The 23,427-nt window shown below is 58.8% G+C and overlaps 1 protein-coding gene and 1 non-coding gene across 4 annotated transcripts; both read right to left on the bottom strand.

The window, feature by feature from the left end:
* Positions 1-5,711: 5,711 nt before the first annotated feature.
* On the bottom strand, positions 5,712-5,796 carry TRNAR-UCG (transfer RNA arginine (anticodon UCG)). The gene has a single exon. It is a non-coding gene; the product is annotated as a tRNA-Arg (tRNA).
* Positions 5,797-15,688: 9,892 nt separating this feature from the next.
* Positions 15,689-22,617, bottom strand: ARRDC2 (arrestin domain containing 2). 3 transcript variants are annotated; one of them, XM_047095691.1, is made up of 8 exons: positions 21,813-22,617; positions 18,758-18,824; positions 18,364-18,511; positions 17,745-17,847; positions 17,390-17,646; positions 17,114-17,276; positions 16,685-16,842; positions 15,689-16,442 (listed from the first exon to the last, which is right to left on the bottom strand). In XM_047095691.1, exons 1-8 carry the CDS (start codon positions 22,069-22,071, stop codon positions 16,389-16,391), a joined length of 1,209 nt encoding a protein of 402 aa, XP_046951647.1. In that variant the 5' UTR covers positions 22,072-22,617; the 3' UTR covers positions 15,689-16,388. The 3 variants fall into 3 exon arrangements, with proteins under 3 accessions (XP_046951647.1, XP_046951646.1, XP_046951645.1); XM_047095690.1 differs by lacking the exon at positions 21,813-22,617 and adding an exon at positions 18,918-20,134 and having other exon boundaries at positions 15,689-16,439; XM_047095689.1 differs by lacking the exon at positions 21,813-22,617 and adding an exon at positions 18,918-20,130.
* Between the last annotated feature and the right edge of the window lie 810 nt (positions 22,618-23,427).

Below are 23,427 nucleotides of genomic sequence, written 5' to 3'. Positions count from 1 at the left end.
CCGTGGGCAGAAAGAACTACCTGAATTGTTTTCTTTTTTTTTTTTTTAATTTTTTTTTTCAACGTTTATTTATTTTTGGGACAGAGAGAGACAGAGCATGAACGGGGGAGGGGCAGAGAGAGAGGGAGACACAGAATCGGAAACAGGCTCCAGGCTCCGAGCCATCAGCCCAGAGCCTGACGCGGGGCTCGAACTCCCGGACCGCGAGATCGTGACCTGGCTGAAGTCGGACGCTTAACCGACTGCGCCACCCAGGCGCCCCTACCTGAATTGTTTTCAACATAGACTCTCACTGTACGGATTCTTTTAGACAATACTCTCCCCTCCCGGCTGCTGAGATAGATCCTCTCTATCTTGGAGCCAATTCCTGACCTCCATGGGGTGACTGTGGGCATTTAATTCCAATCCATTGGTCAACGTGTCCCTGCCTGTGCCAGTATCCCTCTGACTTAATTACAAGCTTTGTCATGGGTCCCCATAGCTGGTAGGACAGGTAACACCGCCCTGTTCTTCTGTATAAGTATTCTATTTGCAACCCTCTGCTCTTCCCGGTGAATTTTTGTGTCACCTTATCATGCTCCTGAAGGAAAGCCCGTGTTGTGACTTTGGATGGGGTTGTGTTAAAACTTCAGAAGGGGGGGGGGAGACAAAACAGACCCTCCGATGGGGAGAATCTGCATCTTTTAAGCCTCAGCCTCCCCATCCATGAATATGGTACATCCACCTTCCCTGTTGCTTCTTTAGGATCTCTTAAGAGAGCCATTTCTGTTTCCCTGAAGGGTCGAGAGCCCCATTTATTTCATTTATTTCTCTTTCCAATGTAGGGAGGCCTCCACTTGATCTGTTTCACCAGATCATTCCTTCCTCTATCATATTCCCGATACCACCGAGCTGTTTTGTTTCTTTGTTTGTTTTTGGATGGACCGATTTTCACATGGCCGGCATCTGCCCTCATGGGTTTTGGGGTGCACGACAAGTTCATTTTAAGCTATCCGTCCTCTGTTCCCACTCTTGGTGGAGGTCATGGTTCAGAGATTTTTCCTGGTGAAATGATGGGTTTCTCCAGATCTGGTCATTTGGATTCCAGCCCGCTTCCTCAGCGACATCAGTCATAAGGCCAGCCCCGCTCCCCCAGTCTCAGGGAATGAGATGAGATCCCCAGGTCCCCTAAAACTCAGGCTGTCACCTCTCACTCCCCACCTCTCCCCTGTCCGGCCGTCCCCCCAGCGTCTCCCAGGAAGGCAGCCCATGGAAGGGCGGTCACTCCTTATATTGCAAGTGCCTCCCCAGGGATGAAGGAGTCACTGCTCTGGTCACTCCAGCCTCGGAGCTGGCAGGTGTGGGGGTGCACATCACATATTTCCGGAATGGCAGGGGGATGCCAGCAGCAGAATTCCCAGCCGCCTTCTTGAGGCGGCCTGGCGCCTCTGTCTCAGGCCTGGGGCATTCTCGGAGTTTTCTAGACATCCCCCACTCTGGCGCCACTGGGCTTTGCTCCAGGAAGAGCTGAGATTTCCCTCGATCCTGGACATCAGGCCTGGGATCAGACCCAGGAGCCCAGAGATCATTTTATGTATTTATTTTTTTCCAGAGATCATTTAAAAATGCCTTGTGTTGTGGAAAATTTCAAACATGCCCTGAAGTCAAGAATGCACAGTGACCCACGGGCCCGTGTCCGGATGCACAGTGACCCAGGAGGCACTGACCTCAGTTCCATGACACTCCTTCCCCCTCGACCTTATGAGGTTCCTGCTAATCCCAGGGTCATGCTTCTCATCCGAGACTTGAGATGGGTCTTACAGGATGAGCCCAGCTCCAAAATCAAAATCACCCTTGAGACCCGTCTCTCCCGCATCTGTCTGTCTCTCTCACAGGTGGACTGGGTCCCCTGTCTCACCTCCCCCGTCTCCTGCATCTACCTCTGGGCCTCCAGTCTGAGTGGGATGAGCCACGCTGTCGAACCTCCAGGGAATGGTTGACGGGCTGGACTTTGAAAGGGGCCAAAGTTATACACGCTGAGCCCAACCTGGGCCTGGCTGCCTTGCCCCACCCGTTAACCCCCTCCCCTCCTCCTGGGAGCCACATTGCTGGGTCCCAAAGCCTCCCACCCCAGCTCCCCCATTGGTCACCCTGAATCCAACCTCCTGGTGACCCCAGGGGCTCCGGGGTCTCAAGGCACCGGCCTGGGCTCCTCAGCACCCCCAAGATTGTTCTAGAAGAGAAGCAGGACCACGAGTGGACCTTGTCAAGGGGCGGCTGCGCACTGGGCATGGCTGAGGCGGTGCTGCTGAACGCCGCCTCACTGGGTTGGCCCGCACCCTGCAAGGAAGCCTGCCGTGTAGACGAACAACTCAGGCACTTGGACAACGGTGGGAATCGCGGTCCACCCGTTGTGTCGATTTACGTCAGCATAAAGCAAACACGTACAGCAGACAGGGCAAAGGACACCAAATCCAATCTAGGATTTATTTTTATTTTATTTTATTTTTGTTTATCCTGAGAGAGAGATGAAGCGCGTGTGAGCGGGGGAGGGGCAGAGACAGCGAGAGGGAGAGAGAGAATCCCAAGGAGGTTATTACCTCATTGCACAGATGGGGAAACGGAGGCAGCGTCTGGGTGTGCGGCTTTGACAGCTGTGACATCTCCCAGCCTAGATCGACTGCTTTTATCTTCTTTTCTGTGTTTATGTAACAGTATGCTCGTGTGTATTTCGCCAAGGCTTTGCAGATAGCACCTTAGGGTCGACATGATTTAAAATACAGATGCGTTTTATTCCGAAGGGAGGAAGGGAACATTACCAGGCACGTCTGGACAGCTAGAGTCTATAGTGAGATAGCGCTTGACGTCCTTCCGTAGGTACAGCAAATAACTCAAGTTCCCCAAACAGAAGACTTTGTATAAAAGCACGTGAATTTTATGGGGCGCCTGGGTGGCTCAGTCGGTTAAGCGTCCGGCTTGGGCTCAGGTCATGATCTCATGGTTCACGAGTTCGAGCCCCGCATCGGGCTCTGGGCTGACAGCTCGGAGCCTGGAGCCTGCTTCCGATTCTGTGTCTCCCTCTCTCTCTGACCCTCCCCCCATTCATGCTCTGTCTCTCTCTGTCTCAGAAATAAATAAACGTTAAAAAAAAAAATTAAAAAAAAAAGCACGTGAATTTTGTTATGATGTTGCCTTTCCCCAACTGGTCTCAAAATAAAATTTCGTATAACTGTGTTAAAGGTCAGCTTTGTTAGGGCATAACTCCCATACAGTAGAATTCAGTACGTGACTACGTGACTCACGTACTGAGCCTGGGTGGCTCAGCTGGTGAAGCGTCCGACTCTTGATTTCAGCTCAGGTCGTGATCTCCTGGTTCGTGGGATCGAGCCCAGAGTTGGGCTCTGTGCTGATGGCGAAGAGCCTGCTTGGGATTCTCTCTCTCCGTCTCTCTGCCCCTCCCCTTCCTGAGCTCTCTTTCTCTCTCTCTCTCTCTCTCTCTCAATAAATAAATAAACGTTAAAAAATAAAACCCAGGGGCGCCTGGGTGGCGCAGTCGGTTAAGCGTCCGACTTCAGCCAGGTCACGATCTCGCGGTCCGTGAGTTCGAGCCCCGCGTCAGGCTCTGGGCTGATGGCTCGGATCCTGGAGCCTGTTTCCGATTCTGTGTCTCCCTCTCTCTCTGCCCCTCCCCCGTTCATGCTCTGTCTCTCTCTGTCTCAAAAATAAATAAATGTTAAAAAAAAATTAAAAAAAACCCCAAAACCCAGTAAAGTACAGTTGGATGTGTTTTGGCAAATGCATAAATCCTGAAACTGTCAATCTGGATATCATATTTCCATCACCCAGAAAGTTCCATTGGCCCCGTGGCAGCCCATCCCCTTCCCCAGGTATACAGTAAGTAACAGATAGTGGATGTACACATTTGCTTTTACCAACTGGACACGGCGAGTTACAGATTCAACCGGGAGATGGAAACATCTCCTGCCATCAGGAGCCCGGGGTCAAGGTCTTCCTCTGGATATTGGCAATTGGCCAAAGTCCCATTTTATGGCCAGTACTAATGAGGCTAGAGACAAATGGCCCGGAGGGTCCAATGGGCCCTGATGTCAGCCCCTCAACAGTGAGGATAAAAAGGAAACGCGGGGGGCGCCTGGGTGGCGCAGTCGGTTAAGCGTCCGACTTCAGCCAGGTCACGATCTCGCGGTCCGTGAGTTCGAGCCCCGCGTCGGGCTCTGGGCTGATGGCTCAGAGCCTGGAGCCTGTTTCCGATTCTGTGTCTCCCTCTCTCTCTGCCCCTCCCCCGTTCATGCTCTGTCTCTCTCTGTCTCAAAAATAAATAAACGTTAAAAAAAATATTTAAAAAAAAAAGGAAACGCGGGTGTGGCTATAGACTGAATGCTTGCGTCCCTTCCCAAGTTCATAAATTGAAACCCCGATCCCCAGTGTGATGGCGTTAGAAGGGGGGGGTGCCTTTGGGCGGCGATTAGGTCACGATAGCGGAGCCCCCACGATGGGATGAGTGCCCTTATGAGAAGGGACACAACAGAGCTTGCTCCCTCTCCCTGCTTTCTGCCATGTGAGGACACAGACAGAAGGCAGGTGTCCACAAACCAAGAATCATCCCTCACCAAACACCGGATCTGCCGGCATCCCGATCTTGGACTTCCCAGCCTCCGGACTTGTGAGAAGTACCTGTCTGCTGTTTAAGCCCCCCGTTCCGTGGTAATTATTGTCGTAGGAGCCTGAATGAAGATTTGCCACATCCCGGGGTCACCGGGAGCCCTCAACCAGTCGCTTCATCCTTCTGAGTCTCAGTCTCTCTGTCTGTAAAACGGGGATACTTCTGGAACCAGCCTGCTGGGGCTTTTGCGGCTATTAAATCTCCCTGCCGGGACTCAGCTGGGCACTTTTAGGCCTTAGAAGCTATTATTATTGTGATTGCTACTGTTGCCATCCCGGCTCTGGTTCTCGGTCCTGAGAGTTCCCAGCTGGGCGTCCCAGAACTCTTCTCTCTGCCTCCTGACTCCACCCAGCAGTGGCTTGTGGCCTTGTCTCGATCCTGCTGCTCTGTGCCCTGGGAAGTGGCTATGGCCATGTGGGCGAGGAGGGTGGACTGGGCCGGCAAGTAGCTCAGGAAATTCCAGGGCAGAGGCGGCGCTGGGCACCGTTCACCTCACCTGCTCCTCCCCACCCCTCTGGCTGAGGATGCGCCCAGACTTTTGTCCTTCCCCCACTGTGGGTGGTTGAGGGCATCACATCCTGCTCCACTCGCCGGGAGACCCCGACCATCTTAAACTTAGCCTTGACTATCTGCTGGAGCCTGCAAATTGTCAAAGGGAGCTGGGGGTGGCACGAAGCCAGCCCCTGAAATTACGTTCGCCCTCACCCCAGGACCTTTGCACAGGCTGCGCCCACTACCTAGGATGCTCTGTGCCATGTTTGTACCTGCGAATCTCTTCCTCCAGGTCCCCATAAAGTGTCACTCCCCCAGAAAGCCCCTCTGGGCCCTACTCAGGACCCTCTGGATCTTACCAGCACTGCGTATCTCCCTTTGGCAGGTCTTGTCCAAGTTATAATTTTGCGTTTATGCTGGTGACTGTATTTTTTTTTAATTTTTTTAATGTTTATTTATTTTTGAGACAGAGAGAGACAGAGTGTGAGCATGGGAGTGGCAGAGAGAGGGGGAGACACAGAAACTGAAGCGGGCTCCAGGCTCCAAGCTGTCAGCACGGAGCCCGACGCGGGGCTCGAACCCGCGAACCGCGAGATCATGACCTGAGCCGAAGTCAGACGCTCAACCAACTGAGCCACCCAGGCGCCCCTGATGACTGTATTAATACCCATCTCCCTTGCTGATGGGGAGCCCTGGGCACGCATGGGTTCGAGCGCCTGGCATACAGTAGGTATTCAATAAAGAGTGATGGGATCAAACATGGAGTTCAACAACAATTTATTGAATGTCTTCTTATTTTCACCCAACAACTCTGCTGAGCCCTTCAGAGCATCTGGGTGCTGGGGACACGCTATGAATGAAGAAAGCCTCTCCTTCCTGTGGTGCAGAGCCTCTTGCTGACATCCTAGTGAGACTCTTGAATAATGGCATCATTCTTGTCACCCAGGCCCTGCTCCCCAGAGGCACATGATGCATTTATGAGCTAATCAGCAGACCTCACTTGGGCTCATCCCTGTGAGCTCCTGGGGGAGATAGGGACAGTGAACGTCAGTCCTATGATGCATCAGGCCTTTTCTCTGTGCCCGGCCTGTGATCCCCTCAAGACCTTCACAACCTCCTATCAGGGAGACTTCATCATAGGAGAGGCATATTTGATAAACACCTTGTTTTCTTGTTTGTTTGGTGGTTTGTTTGTTTTTTTTTTTAGCGTAAGTATATTCCATGCAGCATTTGGGATATACTCCTACAAAAATGTATTGGCTGGTTGTCTGAAATTCTTTTTTTTTCTAATTTTTTTTGAACATTTATTCATTATTGAGAGACAGAGCACGAGCAGAGGAGGGGCCGAGAGATGGGGAGACACAGAATCCGAAGCAGGCTCCAGGCTCCGAGCTGTCAGCACAGAGCCCGACGCGGGGCTCGAACTCACAAACCCTGAGATCATGACCTGAGCCGAAGTCGGCCGCTTGACCGACGGAGCCACCCAGGCGCCCCTGAAATTCCATATTAACTGGGTATCCTGTATTTTATTTGGCAACCTTGATCCATCGCCCTGCCCATTTTCCAGATAGAGAAGTGAAGGCTCAGATAAGCGAAGCGATGCGCGCAAGGTGGCGCAGCCGGGAATGAGCAGAGAGAGAGTGGCGGCCAGACCGCGGAACCTGATGCCCCGCAGGGCTCAATTCCTGCCCCCAAAGAGCAGGGATGAGCGTGGGGGTCCTCGGCGAGCAAAAGCCTCGCCTCGCCTCGGCCATGAGCTCTCTGCTCATCCCCGCTCCTGCTGCTGGAGGCAGCCGCAGGAGGTGGGGGGGGTCCCCAGGACCTGGGCCCTCTGCAAACACCTGCAGAGGAGCCCGTCCCACCGGCCATCTGGGCTCTGGCATCCGGAAGCAGGTCAGCTGGTCCCCTGTAAACAGCCAGTCTCATGTCACTGTAAACAGCTGGTGTCTGGAGATGTTGTCACAGCGCCCAAGCCTCAGTGTGACTGCCCTGTGACTCGATACCCGGCCGCCGGCCCCTGTCACTTGATACTTGGTAAACAGTGTTCTGAGAATGGGCAGGCGGCGCCCGGTTTGGTCCGTGTGGTGCTGGAGCCGGGGGGGCTGGGTCCAACTTAAACTGGGTCCTGACACCCAGGGAGCCACCCTCACTTGCTCCGATCTAATGCTTCGTAAACATCAAGCGTGATACCTGTCGCCTGTCAGGGGTCAGACGCCGTTAAGCGTCTACCCTGCTCTAAAATTTCGTCGCTGGCGACCTGCAATCCTTTAAGCGGAGCTCCAGTGTTTGTAAGACGACCACTCCCGATACTTTGTTGCCCACTGAAGGTCTCATCCAGGGGCTGGCAAACGATATAGCTTTGGCCACGCGCTAGACGTGCCTTTTACGCTTTTGCAATGATTACAAACGTACCGAAGGAAGGTTTCCGCACGCACGACAACTATATGAAATTCAAAACTATGTAAATAAAGCTTTATTGGGACACTGCCCACGCCCCCCCCTCATTTGTGTATTGTTTATGGTTGCTTTCAAGGGAAAGGCTGGCCAGGCTCCGAGCGGTCAGCGCAGAGCCCGACGCGGGGCTCGAACTCACGACCCGTGAGATCGTGACCTGAGCCCAAGTCGGTCGCCCAGCCGACGGAGCCACCCGGGCGCCCCTATGTTATTTTATTTTTTTTAAGTAGGTTTCAGGCCCAACATGGAGCCCAACGTGGGGCTTGAAGTCATGACCCTGAGGGGCGCCTGGGTGGCTCAGCGGGTTAAGCGGCGGACTCTTGATTTTGGCTTGGGCCACGGGCTCTCGGGGCTCATGAGGTCCGGCCCCGCGTGGGGCTCAGCGTGGAACAGGGAGCCTGCTGGGGATTCCCAATCTCTCTCCCTCTCTCTGCCCCTCCTCCGCTAATGCGAACGCCCTCTCTCAAAATAAATAAACACACTTTAAAGACAAAGCAAAACAAACTGACGCTGAGATCAAGACCTGAGCTGAGATCGAGGGTCGGACGCTCCAACGACTGAGCCACCCGGGTGCCCCATACTATGTGACTTTTTATAGCGAAAGTTTGTCAACCCCTGATCTAAGCGCTTGGGCAGCCTCCGTTCTCTACGCGGCTGTCAGTAGCCAACAAGCAACGGCGTTTACGTACTGGGCAGACTATGAGTGCATCGGTCCGCAATGTTCGTATACCGTGCAAAGGAGTCCCTTGCTTTGTACTCAGCCCGATGTGCCGACATGCTCAGTGCAGCAGTTGGTCTCTGACAGCAGCTGAAAATTAAGGAAAGGAAGAGGAAGGGTTCTGCCATACGCGGGCTGGACCTTGAACTCCGAGCCTAAGAGCCGGACGTTCTCCCGCAGGTGAGGTGGAGCTCTGGCCACGTGGGGGGAGGAGTATGCTCTGCCTGGACACGGGGACGCCGCCTCTCCTTCCCTGGGATTTCCCATCTATGCTGTTGGCTGATACAGCCGGAATGAGGAAACTTCTAGGCCCAGTCTGGAAGGAAAGGGTGAGACATGATGCTGGGACACGCTCCCATTTGGGGGAGGGGCGTTATGCCCCGCCCCCTCCTTTTGGAGGTCCCCTTACAGAGGAGGGGTGGAGGATGGCCATGAAGCCACAGGTATGTGGTAATTATGAATTGCCAGAGGCGCAAGGGAGGGGTTGAGAGAGCGGCAGCTTTGGTCAGGGAGGCTGAGGGGCCTCTGAGGAGGGGACACTTGAACTTAGATCAAGGAGGAGAAGGTAGGGAGCGGGGGAAGGGCTCTCTGAGCAGAAGGAACAGTGCAAAGGCCCTGAGGTAGGCCTAAATCTGTTGTGATAGAGGCTGCGGGGCGAGGCCACAGAGGGCCTGGTGGGCTTTGGGGGAGGGGGAGTGAGGGATGGGATCTGAGCCTTGTTTCAAAGCCCCCCCATGGCGGCCCTGGGGCTGGGGCACTGAGACACCAGCGAGAAACCCCCATCACACGGCCTGGGCCTTGGAAAACCTCTGGTCCATCCTACAGACAAAGCAGACTGGCATTGAACTGCTGTGGGCCAAGGCCAGAAAGCCCACAGGCCTGGGCGGGGGACTTTCCAGAACACATGGGCCTGCGGATCAAGTGGAAATGTCTTGCCCGACCTTCTAAACCACCGGGGTTGGCAGGTCCTGAGGATTATATGGCAGCAGGAGTCCCCCTCCTGGGGATCAGGTATGGCAAAGGAATCTGGGCCAACTCCAGAAAGTCAGCATGTGGGGAACATGGCCCTGTGTTCCTGGCGATGCCCCTCAGCATCCAGAGGGGATAGACATGGCCAGACACGAAATGCCCTCAGCCCATGGCGTCAGGACTGGCTTAGAAAAAAAGGGGTATTTGAGATGGGGCTTTCTTATTATAATTTTTTTTAACGTTTATTTATTTTTGAGAGGAGGGGGTGCAGAGAGAGAGAGAGGCAGACACAGAATCCGAAGCAGGCTCCGGGCTCCGAGCTGTCAGCGCAGAGCCCGACGCGGGGCTCGGGCTCACGAACCGTGAGATCGTGACCTGAGCCGAAGTCAGATGCCCAACCCGCTGAGCCTCCCAGGCGAGATGGGGTTTTGAAGGATGAGTAGAAGTTTGCCGGCAAGTGAAAAGCCTCTCAGGAACATGGCGTGAGGAGGCCCCAGTTTGGCCCCCTCTGGCCCCCGTGGCTGAGTGACTCCAGACCGTCACTGACCCTTAGGTGTTTCCCCCACTGGCTAGCTCCCGCCAGCACTCCCCGGTCCCCACTGCGGATAGACACCGATGCCCGCCACCTAGACCCAGACCCACAAATGCACCCACCAGCCCGCGTTTGCTTCCCGTATTGGCCGACGTGTGCAAACCCACATTCAAGCACACGCACCATGGGCACGTGCTTCCGGGTAACTCCACGGACAAGGCTGACACGCAGACACGTGTGCACGCGTTGGTGGGCTTCACTCATCTCCAGGCCGCCTGCAAACACGCATGTGCGTGCACGGGCCCCACCCCCCCCCGCCTCCCCCCTCCCTCCCCCACAGCACGCGTCATGAGGAGGCTTAGGAAGCGCTGCTGGGGGGCTCCCTTGAGAGCCAGCTTCCTGTTTTCAAAGAGGCCAGGAACTGCTGAGGGAATGTGTTGGACGGCCCAGCCCCTCCTCCACTGGCTCAGCACACCCCATCCGGTCCCGCAGACCTGGGGTTGCTTCTGTGCCGGGTACCGACCCTGTCCTACCGCGAAGTCAGGTTCCAGATGACGAAACTGAGGCCCAGAGACGTGCCGTCACCATCCCAGGGTCGCACGGGAAGGCAGAGGCCCCCACCTGCCTCCCCTTGGAGGGCCATGCCCAGGACTGGGGGCTCACAGACGGGGAGACGGGAAGTGCCCCCTCCTGCCTGGGACCGCGGTGCTGTTCCCAGGCCCCCCGGGGCCACCCTGACCCGCCCCTGGGCTCTCTGGCCCCCCGAATCCCATTCTCCCACTCACGGCCCACCCATCTCCCTCATCTGCGTCCCCAGACAAGGGCCACCTACACCACAAACGTTAATGGAACGTCAGCTGCCAACAAGGCTGCCGGCAAAGAGGTGGTCTCACACTTAGGGGGCTCGTGGGGGTGCCTAGGAGCAAATAAACACAGCCGCGGCTGCCCTCTCTTGGAATGCCCTTCTCTCTATCTCCCTGGTGAACTCCTCTTCACCCATCAAAACCCCAACTCCAGTGGCCTCTCCTCCTGGGAGCCCTCCCGGGACCCTCCAGGGAAGGGGTGTCTGTGGATTCCATCACAATGGCCTTGGAACTCTCTGTTCTGCCCCTCTTTATCATCACCTCCAGGCCTATCAGCAACTCTGGGAACCCCCCAAAGTCCCAGCACGATTGGCCCAGTCAGAGTCACATGCCTATTCCTGAACCAATCCCTGAGTCTGTGGTCACAAAAGGCTCTAATTGGCCGGACCTGGTCGTATGTCCACATCTGGAGCCATGAAGTGGACCAGGCTCCTTTTGTCCTCCAAAAGGAGAGCAGGAAGAGGGGACGCCCCCCCAAAACCTTTTACCAAGGACTTCGGGGGCCTCTGCCTGCCCCATCATGGCTGGAGGGGCTTGGGCAAGTCATTTGAGCCCTGTGCCTCAGTTTCCCCACCTGGGAATCAGGCTCAGCAGAGTGGGGGTATTGGAGCCCCGGGAACCCATTGAGGCATGCCCCCTCCCCTCCCCCACCCCGCTCAGCAGGCCCCATTGGCCCCATCCACCCCCCAATCCTTTATCGATGTTTTCTGTAAGTCCCCCCAACCCCCCGGAGGGGGTCCCTTTGGGCACTGATGGCTGCCAGCTGATTCACTGCTTCCTCCTGGGCCTCTCGCCCAGCCTGATGCTTTCTGGGGACTTTCCTGGCCTTCCTCGAACACCCGACATAAGGTGGGGGAAGCGAGGGCAGAGGGAACACCCTGCAAGCCCTCAACCAGAGCCGGGGGCGCCCGGCGTGGTCAATGCTGTTGGACCTTACGTGTGTGTGCACGCAGGCGCACGCGGGTCTGTGTCCGTGGAGGTCTAGGCTGTGTGTGCCCGAGTTCACCGGCCCATTTCTGGGTCTCTGTATGTGTGTGTGCATGCGTTTCTGCGTGTGTGTGTGTGTGTGTGTGTGTGTGTGTGTGAGATAGCTGCCCCCGCATGGAGCCCAGTGGGTCTAAAAAACAGACTCAGCCCCTCACTGGAAAAGGTGCATCTGGGGGAGGGAAGTCACCAGGAGCAGCTGGGAGGGCAGAGATATTGCTGGTGTGCGGGGGGCGCAGGGGGCGCCAAGGTCAGGAGGAGGCAGGGTCTGGGGTAGGTCAGCCAGGTTGAAGGGACGGGAGCTGTGCTAGAGCTGAACTTTGGGATGAAATGGCAACAATTCTAAAGCATTCATTGAGCACCTAGTGTGTGCCCGGGAGGGCTCTGGGGTAACAGACACCACACCAACGAACAAGTAAATATATAACTTTGAGGAAGGGGGAAGATCAGGAAGCGAAAGGCATCAGGACAGGAGTCAGGGAATTGAGGGGTGTTCTGACCCAGAGACAGGGAGGGCATCCTGAGGCGGTGACTTGTGATCTGAAGCCTGCTGGGGAGAAGGTCCTGGGCATATCCGGGGAGAGGGAACTCCAGGGGGAAGGCACAGCAGGTGCAAAGCCCCTGAGGTAGGGATGAGCTGGCAGAGGGGCCTCATTCATGAAGATCTAAGTCCCAAGCAAGGAGGGGAGGCATCAGGGGGCAGCACTGGTGGGGAGCAAGGCCACCAGGACGGGCTGTCCTGTAACTGGAGCCCGACAGGAACCCTCCACCCCCACCCCACCCACCCCCAGTGCTCCCTGCTCGGGACAGAATGTGCTGGGAGGAGAGGCCAGAGGCGGCTGTGCCTGGTGGCTGCAGTTAGGCAGCTGGAGGGTTCCTGAACAGCGGCCCAGCCGGGCCCCCTGCCAGCGAGGGTGGAAAACAAGCAGAGGGCGCCCTGCCTGTCACCCCCAGGGCCCCGGGGGCCTGGCCAAGCCAGGAAAGGAGACGGAGATGGTGAAAGAAACAGAGACTGAGACAGAGAGATGAAAAACAAGAGAGACGGTGAGTGAAAGACAGAGACAAAGACAGAGATAGAGAGAGAGAAAGAGATGCAGAGATGGTGAGCCAGACAGGGGGAAACAGAGACAATGACAGACTGAAACAGAGAGACAGTGAGAGACTCAGAGACTGAGACAGAGAGATGGTGACCATAAGAGATGGTGAGCCAGGGGCAAGAGACAGCAAGTGATAGGAGTGAGAGAAACAGAGATGCAGAGACGGTGAACCAGAGACAGAGAGGGGGTGGGGGTGGGGGACAAAGACGAGAGACTTACAGAAAGTGAGCAAAAGAGACAGTGAAAAAACATGGGAGAGGCAGAGGCCCTCAAAGCTTCAAATAAATGAGTATCTAAATCAAAATTTCAGAGAGGGATGAGGGCTATGAAGGCAACAGCACAGGGAGATGGGAGAGGGAGTAACAGGGAGTGTCACCTTTAACCAACAGGTTGGGGCGTTCTTGGAAAAATGTGGTTAGGAGGTGAAGAAGAGCCAGCCACAGAGAAGAAGAGCCTTTCAGCAGAGGGAACCACATGTGCAAAGGTCCTGAGGTGGAAACCAGCTTGGATTATGTGAATAGCAGTCAGGGATCCGGGGGGGGGGGGGGCTGGAAGGAGGGGTGGGTGAGAGGGGCCTAGGGAAGGGTGGGATTTTATCTCGGCCACCCCCCTCTATGCCCTATGGGCCTCACTCTGTGTTCAGGGGGTTCCCTGAATTCTGGATGACCCAAGCCAGCTCCATTCTGATTTTCATTTATCTGAACCGGATAATCCACCTCTTAAGGGATCAGGTTCCCGACAGTTGCAGATGCAGAAGTCCCGGGGACGCGCGATGGCTTGTCCTCCCAAGCCTGCCAGGGGAAACTTTTGTAACAAACACCTTACTCTTCTGTTTGGGGACAGAGTTCCGGAGACTGGGATCTTGGGTCTTGCACACCAGGGCGACAGGGGAGCTCACCCCCTCCTGAGGCTATTTTGGAGGTCTGGGTGACCTGGTCTGTGCTGTGGGTACATCTCCCCTCTGCTGGGCCCAAAGGAACCCCAAATCTGACGGGTTCAAAGCTGGATGCCAGGTCAGCTGCCGAGGGCAGACGCCGCTGGACAGGGAGGGCTGGGCAAAACCCGGGGCCGGAAGTCGGTGGGGCTCAGGACCCAAATTCACACCACGGGTGGGAGACAACTGAGGCTGTGGCAGGGAGGTGTCCCAAGAGTCTCGGGTGAGGAAACTGGCTCAGAGCCACGTGACTTGCCCTTGCCCGTAGGTCACTCAGAAAGCTAAGCCTGAACCCATACCTGCCAGGGTCCAGCCCCTGGGTGCCCTCGTCCTCCTCCCTGTTCCTCAGCCCCGCCAATGGTCACCCCAGACTGCCAGTTAATTCTCACTGCCTGGGGCAAATGGGTGAACACAGCCGGGACTGTTAAAACGGGGTTCTAATTGGGCCCAGCCCTGTGGGGGCGGGGCCTCGGGTCGGGGGCGGGGCCTGAGCGCCGGCTCGGCTGGGAGCCCCTCCAGGAGCCGACCTGTGAGCCTGGCGGTTCCGAGTGGGGACTCCGGACCCTGCACGAGTCACCTCACTCCGTTGGACTCCCTTTCCCTACCCGCAGCTCCAGAAGAATGACGACCTCCATGCCAACAAATCCGTGCACACGCGTGCCCAAAGCAGCCCTGTTCGCCGTTGCCCAAATGTCTATCGAGGGGTGAAGGGAGAATCCAAATGTAGTCCATCCACGCTAAAGAATATTATTTGGCCACAAAAAGTTACGAAACGTTGACACACGCTGCCACGTGGGTGAAAACGTGGACGAAAACGTGGACGTTTATGCTGAGTGCAAGCCAGGCCGGAGAGGCCACGCGGAGCATGATCGCATCTACGTGAAACGCCCAGAACGGGAAAATCCACAGAGGCAGGAGGCAGATGAGTGGGTGCCAGGAGTGAGGGAGGGGGTGGGTGGGGGTGACTGCTAACAGGGGCGGGGTCTCCTTTGGGGAGGTGATGGGTGCACACCGCACGTGTGAATGCACAAAACGCTACCAAACTGTATGCTTTAAAGGGGTTCATTTCATGGCATAGAAGTTTCATCTGAATAAAAACAAAAGCGGTTCAAACTCAAGAGAAGCAAGATCCACCTGTCCCGGGGCGCCCCTGCCCGGCCAGCTTTTTTCCTCTCTGAGGCCTCTGTCTGCCTTCCCCCATTCAAGTTCCTAGCCTCTGTGACTGTGCTAGGGAAGGGGCATGGGGTCCAGCTCCAACCTGAGCTCAGCCTCCCTTTGTGTCCCTGGGCCTCAGTTTCTCCTTCTGGACAAGGGGCCCCTCCGCCCTCCTCGGCCTGGAGTTCGACCCTTGAGATCCTGACGCAAGATGGAGGTCATGGCCACTCAGCTCCCTTGGCAGCTGGGGGAAATAAACCAGTAAACCCAGTCTCGTTCCCCACGCTTTTATTTAAAAAAAAAAAAAAAAACATCTGTAAAAAAGAGAACAATTTAAGGCTTATCAAAAATGATGAGTCCCAGGCGGGGGCCCCGCCCCCAGCTATGGCTGAGACTCTCCAACTGGGGGCTTGTCCAGCTGCCCCCTCACACTTTGTCCCTCCAGGATACAGGAGGGTTCCAGAGGCTCACTGGTCCTCCTGTGTTACCCCAGGCTGACCTCTGACCCCAAGGTCTGGCTTAATATTCTGAACCGGGTTTCCCTGGTCATATAACACCCAGGCAAGTCGCATGTCCTGGAGTACTTGGAGGAGCCCCCAGGCAGGCCCAGCCTAGGCCAGGAATCTCTCTCTGGCTTTCAAAGGCTGGAGGGGGGCCGGGGTGGCTCAGTCGGTTAAGCGTTCGTTCAGCCCTTGATCTCTGCTCAGGTCATGACCTCACCATCCATGGGTTCAAGCCCCGAGCTGGGCTCTGCGCTGTCGGCACGGAGCCCGCTAGGGATTCTCTCTCCTCTCCCTCTCTCTCTGCCCCTCCCCTGCTCGTGCGCTCTCTCAAAATAAATAAATACTTTAAAAAAACAAACAAAACAAAGGCTGGAGCAGTGGTCTCCTGCCACCCATAAGCCCCACGGAGCTCCAATGACTCACTTCCCTGAATGCCTCACTCCTGGGCCCTCTCGCCTGCCGGCCCTTGCCGTGTGGCCTCAACGGAGGCACTCGCTTTCTGAGCCCCAGTTCTAAGATGAAAGGGGTGATCTCCAAACATCGCTCAGCTCTGACCTTCTCCGACTTCTTCCTCCTCCTGCTTGTCTGCCTGCTGGGCCGCTATTCACACGCCACCGCCTCAGCCAGAACGCCCTCTGCTCCGGGAAGCCCTCTCTGCTCCCGTCTGGACTCTCCCGGTCCTGGGTCTCTTCCTCTGGTCCCACGGGACCGGAAGCGTTTACGTCTGGCGACGTCTCTCCCAGACCAGAGGCTCCCGGGGGACCCGAGCCCTGTCCACAGGCCGGCGTAGACAAGACGGGATCCGGCAAGGGGCATCTGATGCCTCGCGAGGGCCAGTCCACGTCAGTCAGGTTCCAGACTCTTCCCCCGTCCTGGGTTATGTCGGAAAGCCCTGCCCTGTTCCGAGCCGCGGATTCCCCAACATCAGCGCAGTCCGGTCGGGCCGCTCTCGATCCAGCCACTCCCCATGTCCACGGAGGCCGGAAGCCTGTGTGTACCCGCATCCCTCGAGGTATTCACTCACCCCTCAGCAGGTCATGGAGCGTGGCCTCATGGCCTCTGAGGGTGGGTTTGGATCCTCCTGACAGAAAGAACCCGGTCAACTACCACGGCAGGGCTCCAGAGGCTCGGAAACACCCCTCTCCCGCCCTGCTCGTCTCCGACTCCTGCATTCAGCCGGGAAGCAACACGCGGTGCGGACTGGGGCGCAAGGGGGGCTCGGGCCCTGAACGAATGCATGCCATTCACATTTAAAACTCATCTGATCCCACCCCCACCCGGGCTCCCAGGGCCTGGAGAGGCTTCTCGGACCCCCAAGCTCACCTCGGAGTACAGGGGTGGGGGGCGGTAGCGGAACTCCTGGATATAGGCGAAGAAGGGGCCTTCAAGGTTCACGTCAGCGTCCTGCAGCGGTGGAAAGGGACTCTGCCCCGCGGCCGCCACCTCCCCACCTGCCACCACCTCTGAGTACTCGGGAGGAGCTGCAAGTGAGAGACAGGGTGGGTGAGGCCGGTGGGAAAGGGGAGCCCCAGAATCGGGGACAACGGCCAGGAGCCGGCGTGTGCCAATCCTGGGGCTGCCGGGCGGTGTGCCCTCAGGATGAGATTCTGCGGGGGGATCTGGGGCCACCGACGCGATCGTTACTGTGTACTTTCACAGACGTGGCCACTGAGGCCGGGGGAGGCGGGGAGGGTCAGCCTGGCGCCCGCCTCTCCGCCCCCCAGCCCCCGGACAGCGGGATGGGGAGCTCACCCTCAGGTCGCTCTGGCAGGGCCCCCAGCCCCCAGTCCAGCAGGAAGCTGGCACGGCTGCCCACGCTGGACGAGCGGCTGCCGAAAGGGTGCAGGGGGATGGTGCCGATGACCAGCGGCAGCTCCAGGAGCAACTTGGAGGTGCCAGGGATGTCCACGCAGACCTGGAGGGACAGACCGTGAGGGAGGGCCCCCAGGCAGCCTCGGGGGAACCCCAGTCTGGAGAACAGAGCAGATATAGCCGCCTCTGCCTCCCAGGACCGACGGGGCACTCTACCTTGAGGGAATAGTCCACGTGTAGCACCCGGCAGTGCAGGATGGAAGGACCCACGGGGGGGATCCGCAGCGCCCGGCCCTGCCACAGCGCCCGCCGCCCGGGGCCCACGGGCTCGCCCGAGAGACTGGCCACCACTGCTCGCTTCTGCTTGCGGGCACCTCGGGCCATGAAGGTCTGCGTCTGGACCACTGCTGCCCGAGGCAGCACTGGGCGCGTGGAGCCGTTGTCGATCTCGGCGAAGACGGGGATTACCTCACCTGCAGTGGGGAGCGGGGGGGGGGGGGGTGGCCTCAGTTTCCCCATCTGCAGCTCTGACGTTGGCCCTCTTCCCCAACCAGCTCCGCTCGCCTGGTACCTGGCGTATAGCCCTTTCGGTCAATCTTGGCCGAGAGGGAGACAAGGCCACGACTGCTGTACCACGATCGGGCGACTTTCTCCAGAGCTCCCGCCTGAGGGGCCTGGTGGGGCAGAGAAGAGGGACAGGAACAGGTCACTTTGTGCAAACCACAGACCCCGGCCCAAGAGCTTCCCGACCACCCCCAGCAGAGGGGGGATTTGGGGCAGCGTTCCTGGGTTCTTCATAACCACCTGTAACAGCCGCAGATAAAACCCATCTCAGAAGGCTGAAAATGTGATGAACGAGCTAATCGCTTAGTATACAATCAGTGCTCAGAAAACCATTATCATCGCAAGTCCTGGCGGTCCCCTATTTCACAGATGGAGCTCTCCGAGGCTCAGAGAGGGTGAGATACTTGTCTAGAGCCACACAGATTATTGGTGCAGGTGGGATCTGCACCCAGCTCCACTGGACTCCAAAGGCATCCCCACGCCTGCCTCCCTTCCTGCCAGGGCCCAGCAGTGATTTCCCACTTTGTGAAGGAAGTGAAGGGGGTGAGGAGCCCGTCGGGGTCACCCAGCAGCCAGGCCCCCACCTGCAACGCTCCCATCCCACCTCCCCTGGAACAGCCGCTCACCAGCAGGGCAGGCGTGTTGATGTCCACGGGCTCTATGACAGTAAATACCTTCCTTGCCCGGCGGGCAGGGACCCAGGGCCGGTGCAGGGTGGCCTTGATGCAGTATCGGACACTGCCATGTTTACCCTCGAATGACGTCACCAGGGTCCTGGGGGGCGGGGGGGGGGGGAGATGGAGGGAAGGGACTTCAGGGGGCGAGATACAAGTGGGGAGTGGCCCCAGAGACTTAGGATGAGAGGCAGAGACGCGGAGGATCCTCCCCCAGGGGAGCAGCGCTGGGGTGCTGGGGTTTCGAGGGTCCCCAGATACAGAGCAATGGAGCCCTAAACCTGAAAGCAGCAGCAGGCTTAGGGATTCCCCTGCAATCCTGCGCCCCAGACACCGTAAGACTTACGGAGGCAGCTGGAAGCTGAACGGGAACTCGTGGCGCCCGGGAGGCAGCGTCGTGGTCTCTCCGGTGTCTGCAAGTAGAAGCCAGAAGGGGAGGCTCAGCGGCCGCGCCAGGTTCCAGGAGCGCGCAGCACGTGCGCCGCGTTGGGGTCGCCGGCCGGTACCTGGCGCGAGTAGCGTGGCACGGTGGCTCACGACCTCCACACGCTCGCTGTAGCTCTGCGTGTACGCGGTGCTCGAGCCGGCGCTGCGCGACTCGGTCCAGTGCACGTGGGCGCGGCCCCGCGCGCGCAGCTTCAGGGAGCCCACGCGCGCCGGGCCCGCCAGCTCCAGCAGCACTCGGCCGGCAACGGCCTGGCCGCCGCTGAACACCGGCTCGGCCCCCGCGCTCGCGCCATCCAGCTGCACCACGAACGCCTTCACCTTGTCGAACAGCATCGCGGCCGGGATGCGAACCCGCGACGCACAGACCCTGGCCTCGAACCCGCGACGCGGCGGCACGGCGGCGCGAGGCGCCGAGGCTACAGCTTCAGAACGCGAACCGGCCCAACGTGCGCAGGCGCACTTGCGGACCAGGCCAGAAATTCCTGTGCGCCCGGCGCCGGCGCTGCCTTTATACGGCGGGCGGGGCGGGGCGGGGCGAGACACAGGCCCCACCCCCACAAAGGACCACACCAATGGCGCGGCGAGGGGCGTGGCTCCTCCCAGGCGTGGAACAAAACCTCAAACGCCCCAGCTGCCTGCCCCCTACCCTCGGTGAAACTGAAGCATCGGGGGCCAGAGCCGGTCTCTCGAAGACCCCGGGGGTAAAGAGGGGAAACAGGGCCGGAAGCGGGTCCCGGGCTTGAAGTTACCCAGCAAGAGCATTCTGGCACTAGGTTTAATCATCAACTGGCCACCACTTTCAGATATGCCTCGAGACACGTCCAGCCCCGAGCTAGAGGGGTGTGGGATGGGCTGGACCCAATCGGGGCCTTGAGTGCCCAGGACTACCCTGGGCCTCAGTTTCCCCTCTAAGTGATGGCGGAAGGAGGAGGAAGTGCGTGGGGCCCTCCTCTGCTTGGGCGCCCGCCCCCCTCTTCTGATTAGAATCCCGCTTAGCTGGGTGACCCCGGACTAGTGACAATCTCTTAAAACTTAAGTTTCCATGTTTGTAGAGCTGGGAGAAAATCAGTCCTGACCTCAGAATGTCGGGCCTTGAATCACTGTGTAGCCCATGCTCGACCTCTCCCAGAGCCTTGCTCCCACGTCATCAACCCACTCCCCACAAGCCGCCACTCTGTCGCGCCTCGGCGCTTTTGCCCAGGCTGTTTCCAACCCTCGATGTTCCTGTCCCAATTTGCAGCCCCCAGCAAACTTCTACAAACCCCCTAGGCGTCCTTGTGCCCACTCCTGGCAGCCCCCCCCCCGCCCCTCACCCGGGCCCCAGTCCCCTCCCAGACAACCGAGTGGAAGGGACGTCCCAGGAACCCCTAGGGTCAGGGCTGCGGTGTACCCTCGAGACGGTAGGACTCCTCTCTGGGCCTCAGTTTCCTCAGAGAAGAACCTCCAGGAGAGTTTCTAAGGCAGTTTCCTCTTGGCGGTCTGCAGGGCACCGGCGCCCTCTGCTGGCAGCGAGATGAGCAGCTGCTCGAACCTACCCACTACCCTGGCGGCCACCTTTGAGGGGCCCTCAGACGACCCTGGGACCACCCCTGAGGCCTCGGAAGCCCCAGTGGGAGGAAATCATAACCGGACACGGTAACTTGCAGCCAGAGTGGCCACAGGGGCATTGGGGTCAGAACTACGTAAGGGAGGGGCAGAGGCGGTAGACGCAGTGGTCAGCTTGGGGGGTCTGCACGGAAGAGGGGACTCTGAGACCAAAATGAAGGGCTAGTACCTTCCCCCCGCCCACCAGGGCCAAGTGGAGCCCTGGAGGCTATAAGCCCAGGAGGAGATGGGGGATGAGGTGAGTCCATTTCACAGATGGGTCCCCAGAGGCCCACAGAAGGGCAGGGCCTCACCTGAGGCTACCCAGCAGTTCTGCAAGCTTCACCCCTGCAGTGTCTTAATGAAGCAGCTGGTGAGTGGAACCAGGGGTGAGACCAGCCCCAACTTCCCTTGAACCTCAGGGGAAGGGAAGTGCCTGGGGGGGGGGGGCCTTCCTGTCCCGCCCTAGGGCCCTTGAGGTCTGGGTTTCCACAGCTAGTAAGGGGAGAGCCTGCACCTGGGGTGTTGAGACAAGACTGAAAGGCTGTGGGCAAAGCATCTGCTTGGAAAAAAGGGGGCCATAGGTGAGAAACCAGGTCTGAGCTGCCTCTTTCCTCTGCCCATTTTACAGAAGAGTATAGTGAAGTCTGGCTTAGCCGAAGGGGTTTGGCGGACCCAGGAAGCCAACATCCTCCACAGCAAACATAGCTCACTGCCGAGGCTCGCCCCTGGCCTGCTCCTGACTCTCTGTGTTGGCCTAAATGTGGGGGGCTGAGGTTCAGAGCTGGAAGTCTTCCCAGCCCGATCTGTCCCCACCCCAAGTCTCCTCTCTCTTTGGGATGCAAACCTACCTGCAACTATCACCAGAACTCCCAACCCGGGTTAGAACTGGTTCCTGCAAACACTGGGGGTAAACTGAGGGCGCGGGAGATGGGGGTCTTCTTTGGGAAATCAGGGACCCAAATCTGGAGTTAAAAGGAGATCCTGGGGTCCAGAGAGAAGGATGTCCCGACTCCACCCAGGGGTTCTCCAAACTCTGGATGGGAGGGGTGGGGGGGAGGGTCCCGCCGCATAGCCTTTAGGTGGAGGGTTTTCCCAGCTCTGTCAAGGGGGGGGGGTGCCCAGACACCCCCTGTAAACGGGGGTGTCTCTTTCCTGGGAAAGAGGATTTGGGAGGGGGGTAGGTGGGTAGGTGTCCTGTGGGAGGGTCAAGACCCTGGGGAGGAGGTCCCCACTACTTAAGAAAGGTCACTCGACCACACAGCCTCTAAACTGAAACTCTCCCCGCACTGGAGTAGAGCGCCCAGATCTGGGGCGAGGGTCCCAGGGGATCCCAGCCGGGAGTGGGGGCGGGGGGCTGAGAGGCTCACCTCGGAGCAGCAGCTGCCGCCGCCGCAGGTACGTCTCGGCAGCAGCGTAGTCGCTGGAAACCGCGTTGACACCCACGCTTCGGCCCTCGAGCCAGTGCGTCGCCGCCCCGCCGCGTGCCGCCACCTCCAGCGCTCTCACCCGCAGAGGCGCCGCCGCCTCCAGCAGCACCCGGCCGCACAGCCGCTCCCCGCCGCGGTACGCGCCGCCGGGGCCCCGGGCCAGCTCCAGCGCGAAGCTTCGCACGCCCCCAGGGCGCATGGCGCAGGCCCGGGCGCACGGCGGGGACGCGGCACCCCGCTGGGAGGACGGCCCCCGCGCCCAGCGACCGGGCGCGCGGCCGGGGTGCGCCCGAGGCCCTCCCGCGGCTCAGCGCCCTTCCTCGCGGCGCCGGCCGCCCGCGAGCTTCCTCCGGCTTCCGCGAACTCGTGCGGGCGCCCCGGGTCCCCCACCCCCGGCGGGCGCGTCGGCCGCCGACTTCCTGGTCCTCCGCGGCCGCCCCCGTGACGCGCCCGGGGCCGCCGGGGACGTGCCGCCCGCGTGCCCGCGCTGTTGACTTTGCCACCCCCCGGCGCGGGGCGGGCCCTGTTTTTGCAGGGTCGGCGCCGTTGAGTCAGAGGCGGGCGGGGGCGGATGTGGCTGGCCCGGAGCGGAGGCAGCCACCGGGCTATCTTGTGGTTTCATCTGGCCCCTACCCGGCACCTTTGGCCCCGGGCACCGACCCAGCCTCCCACTCTGGTCTCCGTGCCACCTCCTGACTGTTCTCCAAACCCCCCGAGCTCAGGTCTTGCCTCTTGGCCTTTGCACTGACCAGTCCCCTACTAGGAACGCCCTTCCCCAGATCGGCTCTCCCAACTATCACCCCCCCCCCCCCCCCGCCACCCCGCAACCTCCGCCCCGCCCATGCCCAAATGTCACTTCCTCAGAGTCCCCTAGTCATACTCTGCCTTGTTGATTTCTTTATGGCTCTGGTCTCTGTCTGAGTGCTGTTTACCGTGCCTCCTCCCTCCGACTAGGTGATCCCCAAAGCTGGGCACTGTGCCCTATTCTCAGCCCATCTTACAGAGAGGGAAACTGAGGCCCCCACAGGGGGGGCAGCCTCTGCCCGGTAGCACCCAGCCCTGGTAGTCAGGACTCCCAACTCCGGTCTGGAGCCCACGGGCACGTCCCCACTCTTCTCCATCTTGCACCCACGTTATCTCCTGAGCCAGGTTGCTGAGCTCTTTATCAGAGGCTGCCAGGAGCTGGGCCAGGACTAGCCTCCCAGGGGCCAGGCCACCATCTCCCTGCTATACCCAGAGCCCAGCAGCTGCCAAGTGCCTGCCACCCCTGCCTCACCACAGCACACTGAGCCCAAGGCCTGGAGGGACCTTTCTGATTTTCCTTGTGTCCAGAACCGGGAAGGTTCCGGAGGGGAACTCCAGCCCGCCCCATGCCCACCCCGGAGGCCACTGTAACCCGAGGATCATACCACACCCTCCCCCACTTGTACTCCCCCCCGCTCCAGCACCCTCCACCGAGGTTTTTCGCTTTGACCCATGGGCCCCCGAGTTTGAATCCCGACTCAGCCCTCCTCGTTCCGCAGCCCCAGGCAGGTGGCTTCACTTCTCTGGCCCG

The sequence above is a fragment of the Lynx rufus genome, unplaced genomic scaffold, assembly GCF_022079265.1.
Source record: "Lynx rufus isolate CCGP_SWC_20201006 ecotype Redwood Valley unplaced genomic scaffold, mLynRuf1.p SCAF_4, whole genome shotgun sequence".
NCBI lineage: Eukaryota > Metazoa > Chordata > Mammalia > Carnivora > Felidae > Lynx > Lynx rufus.
The sequence above is the reverse complement of the archived record's forward strand: the minus strand, read 5'-3'. Positions and strand labels throughout refer to the sequence as shown.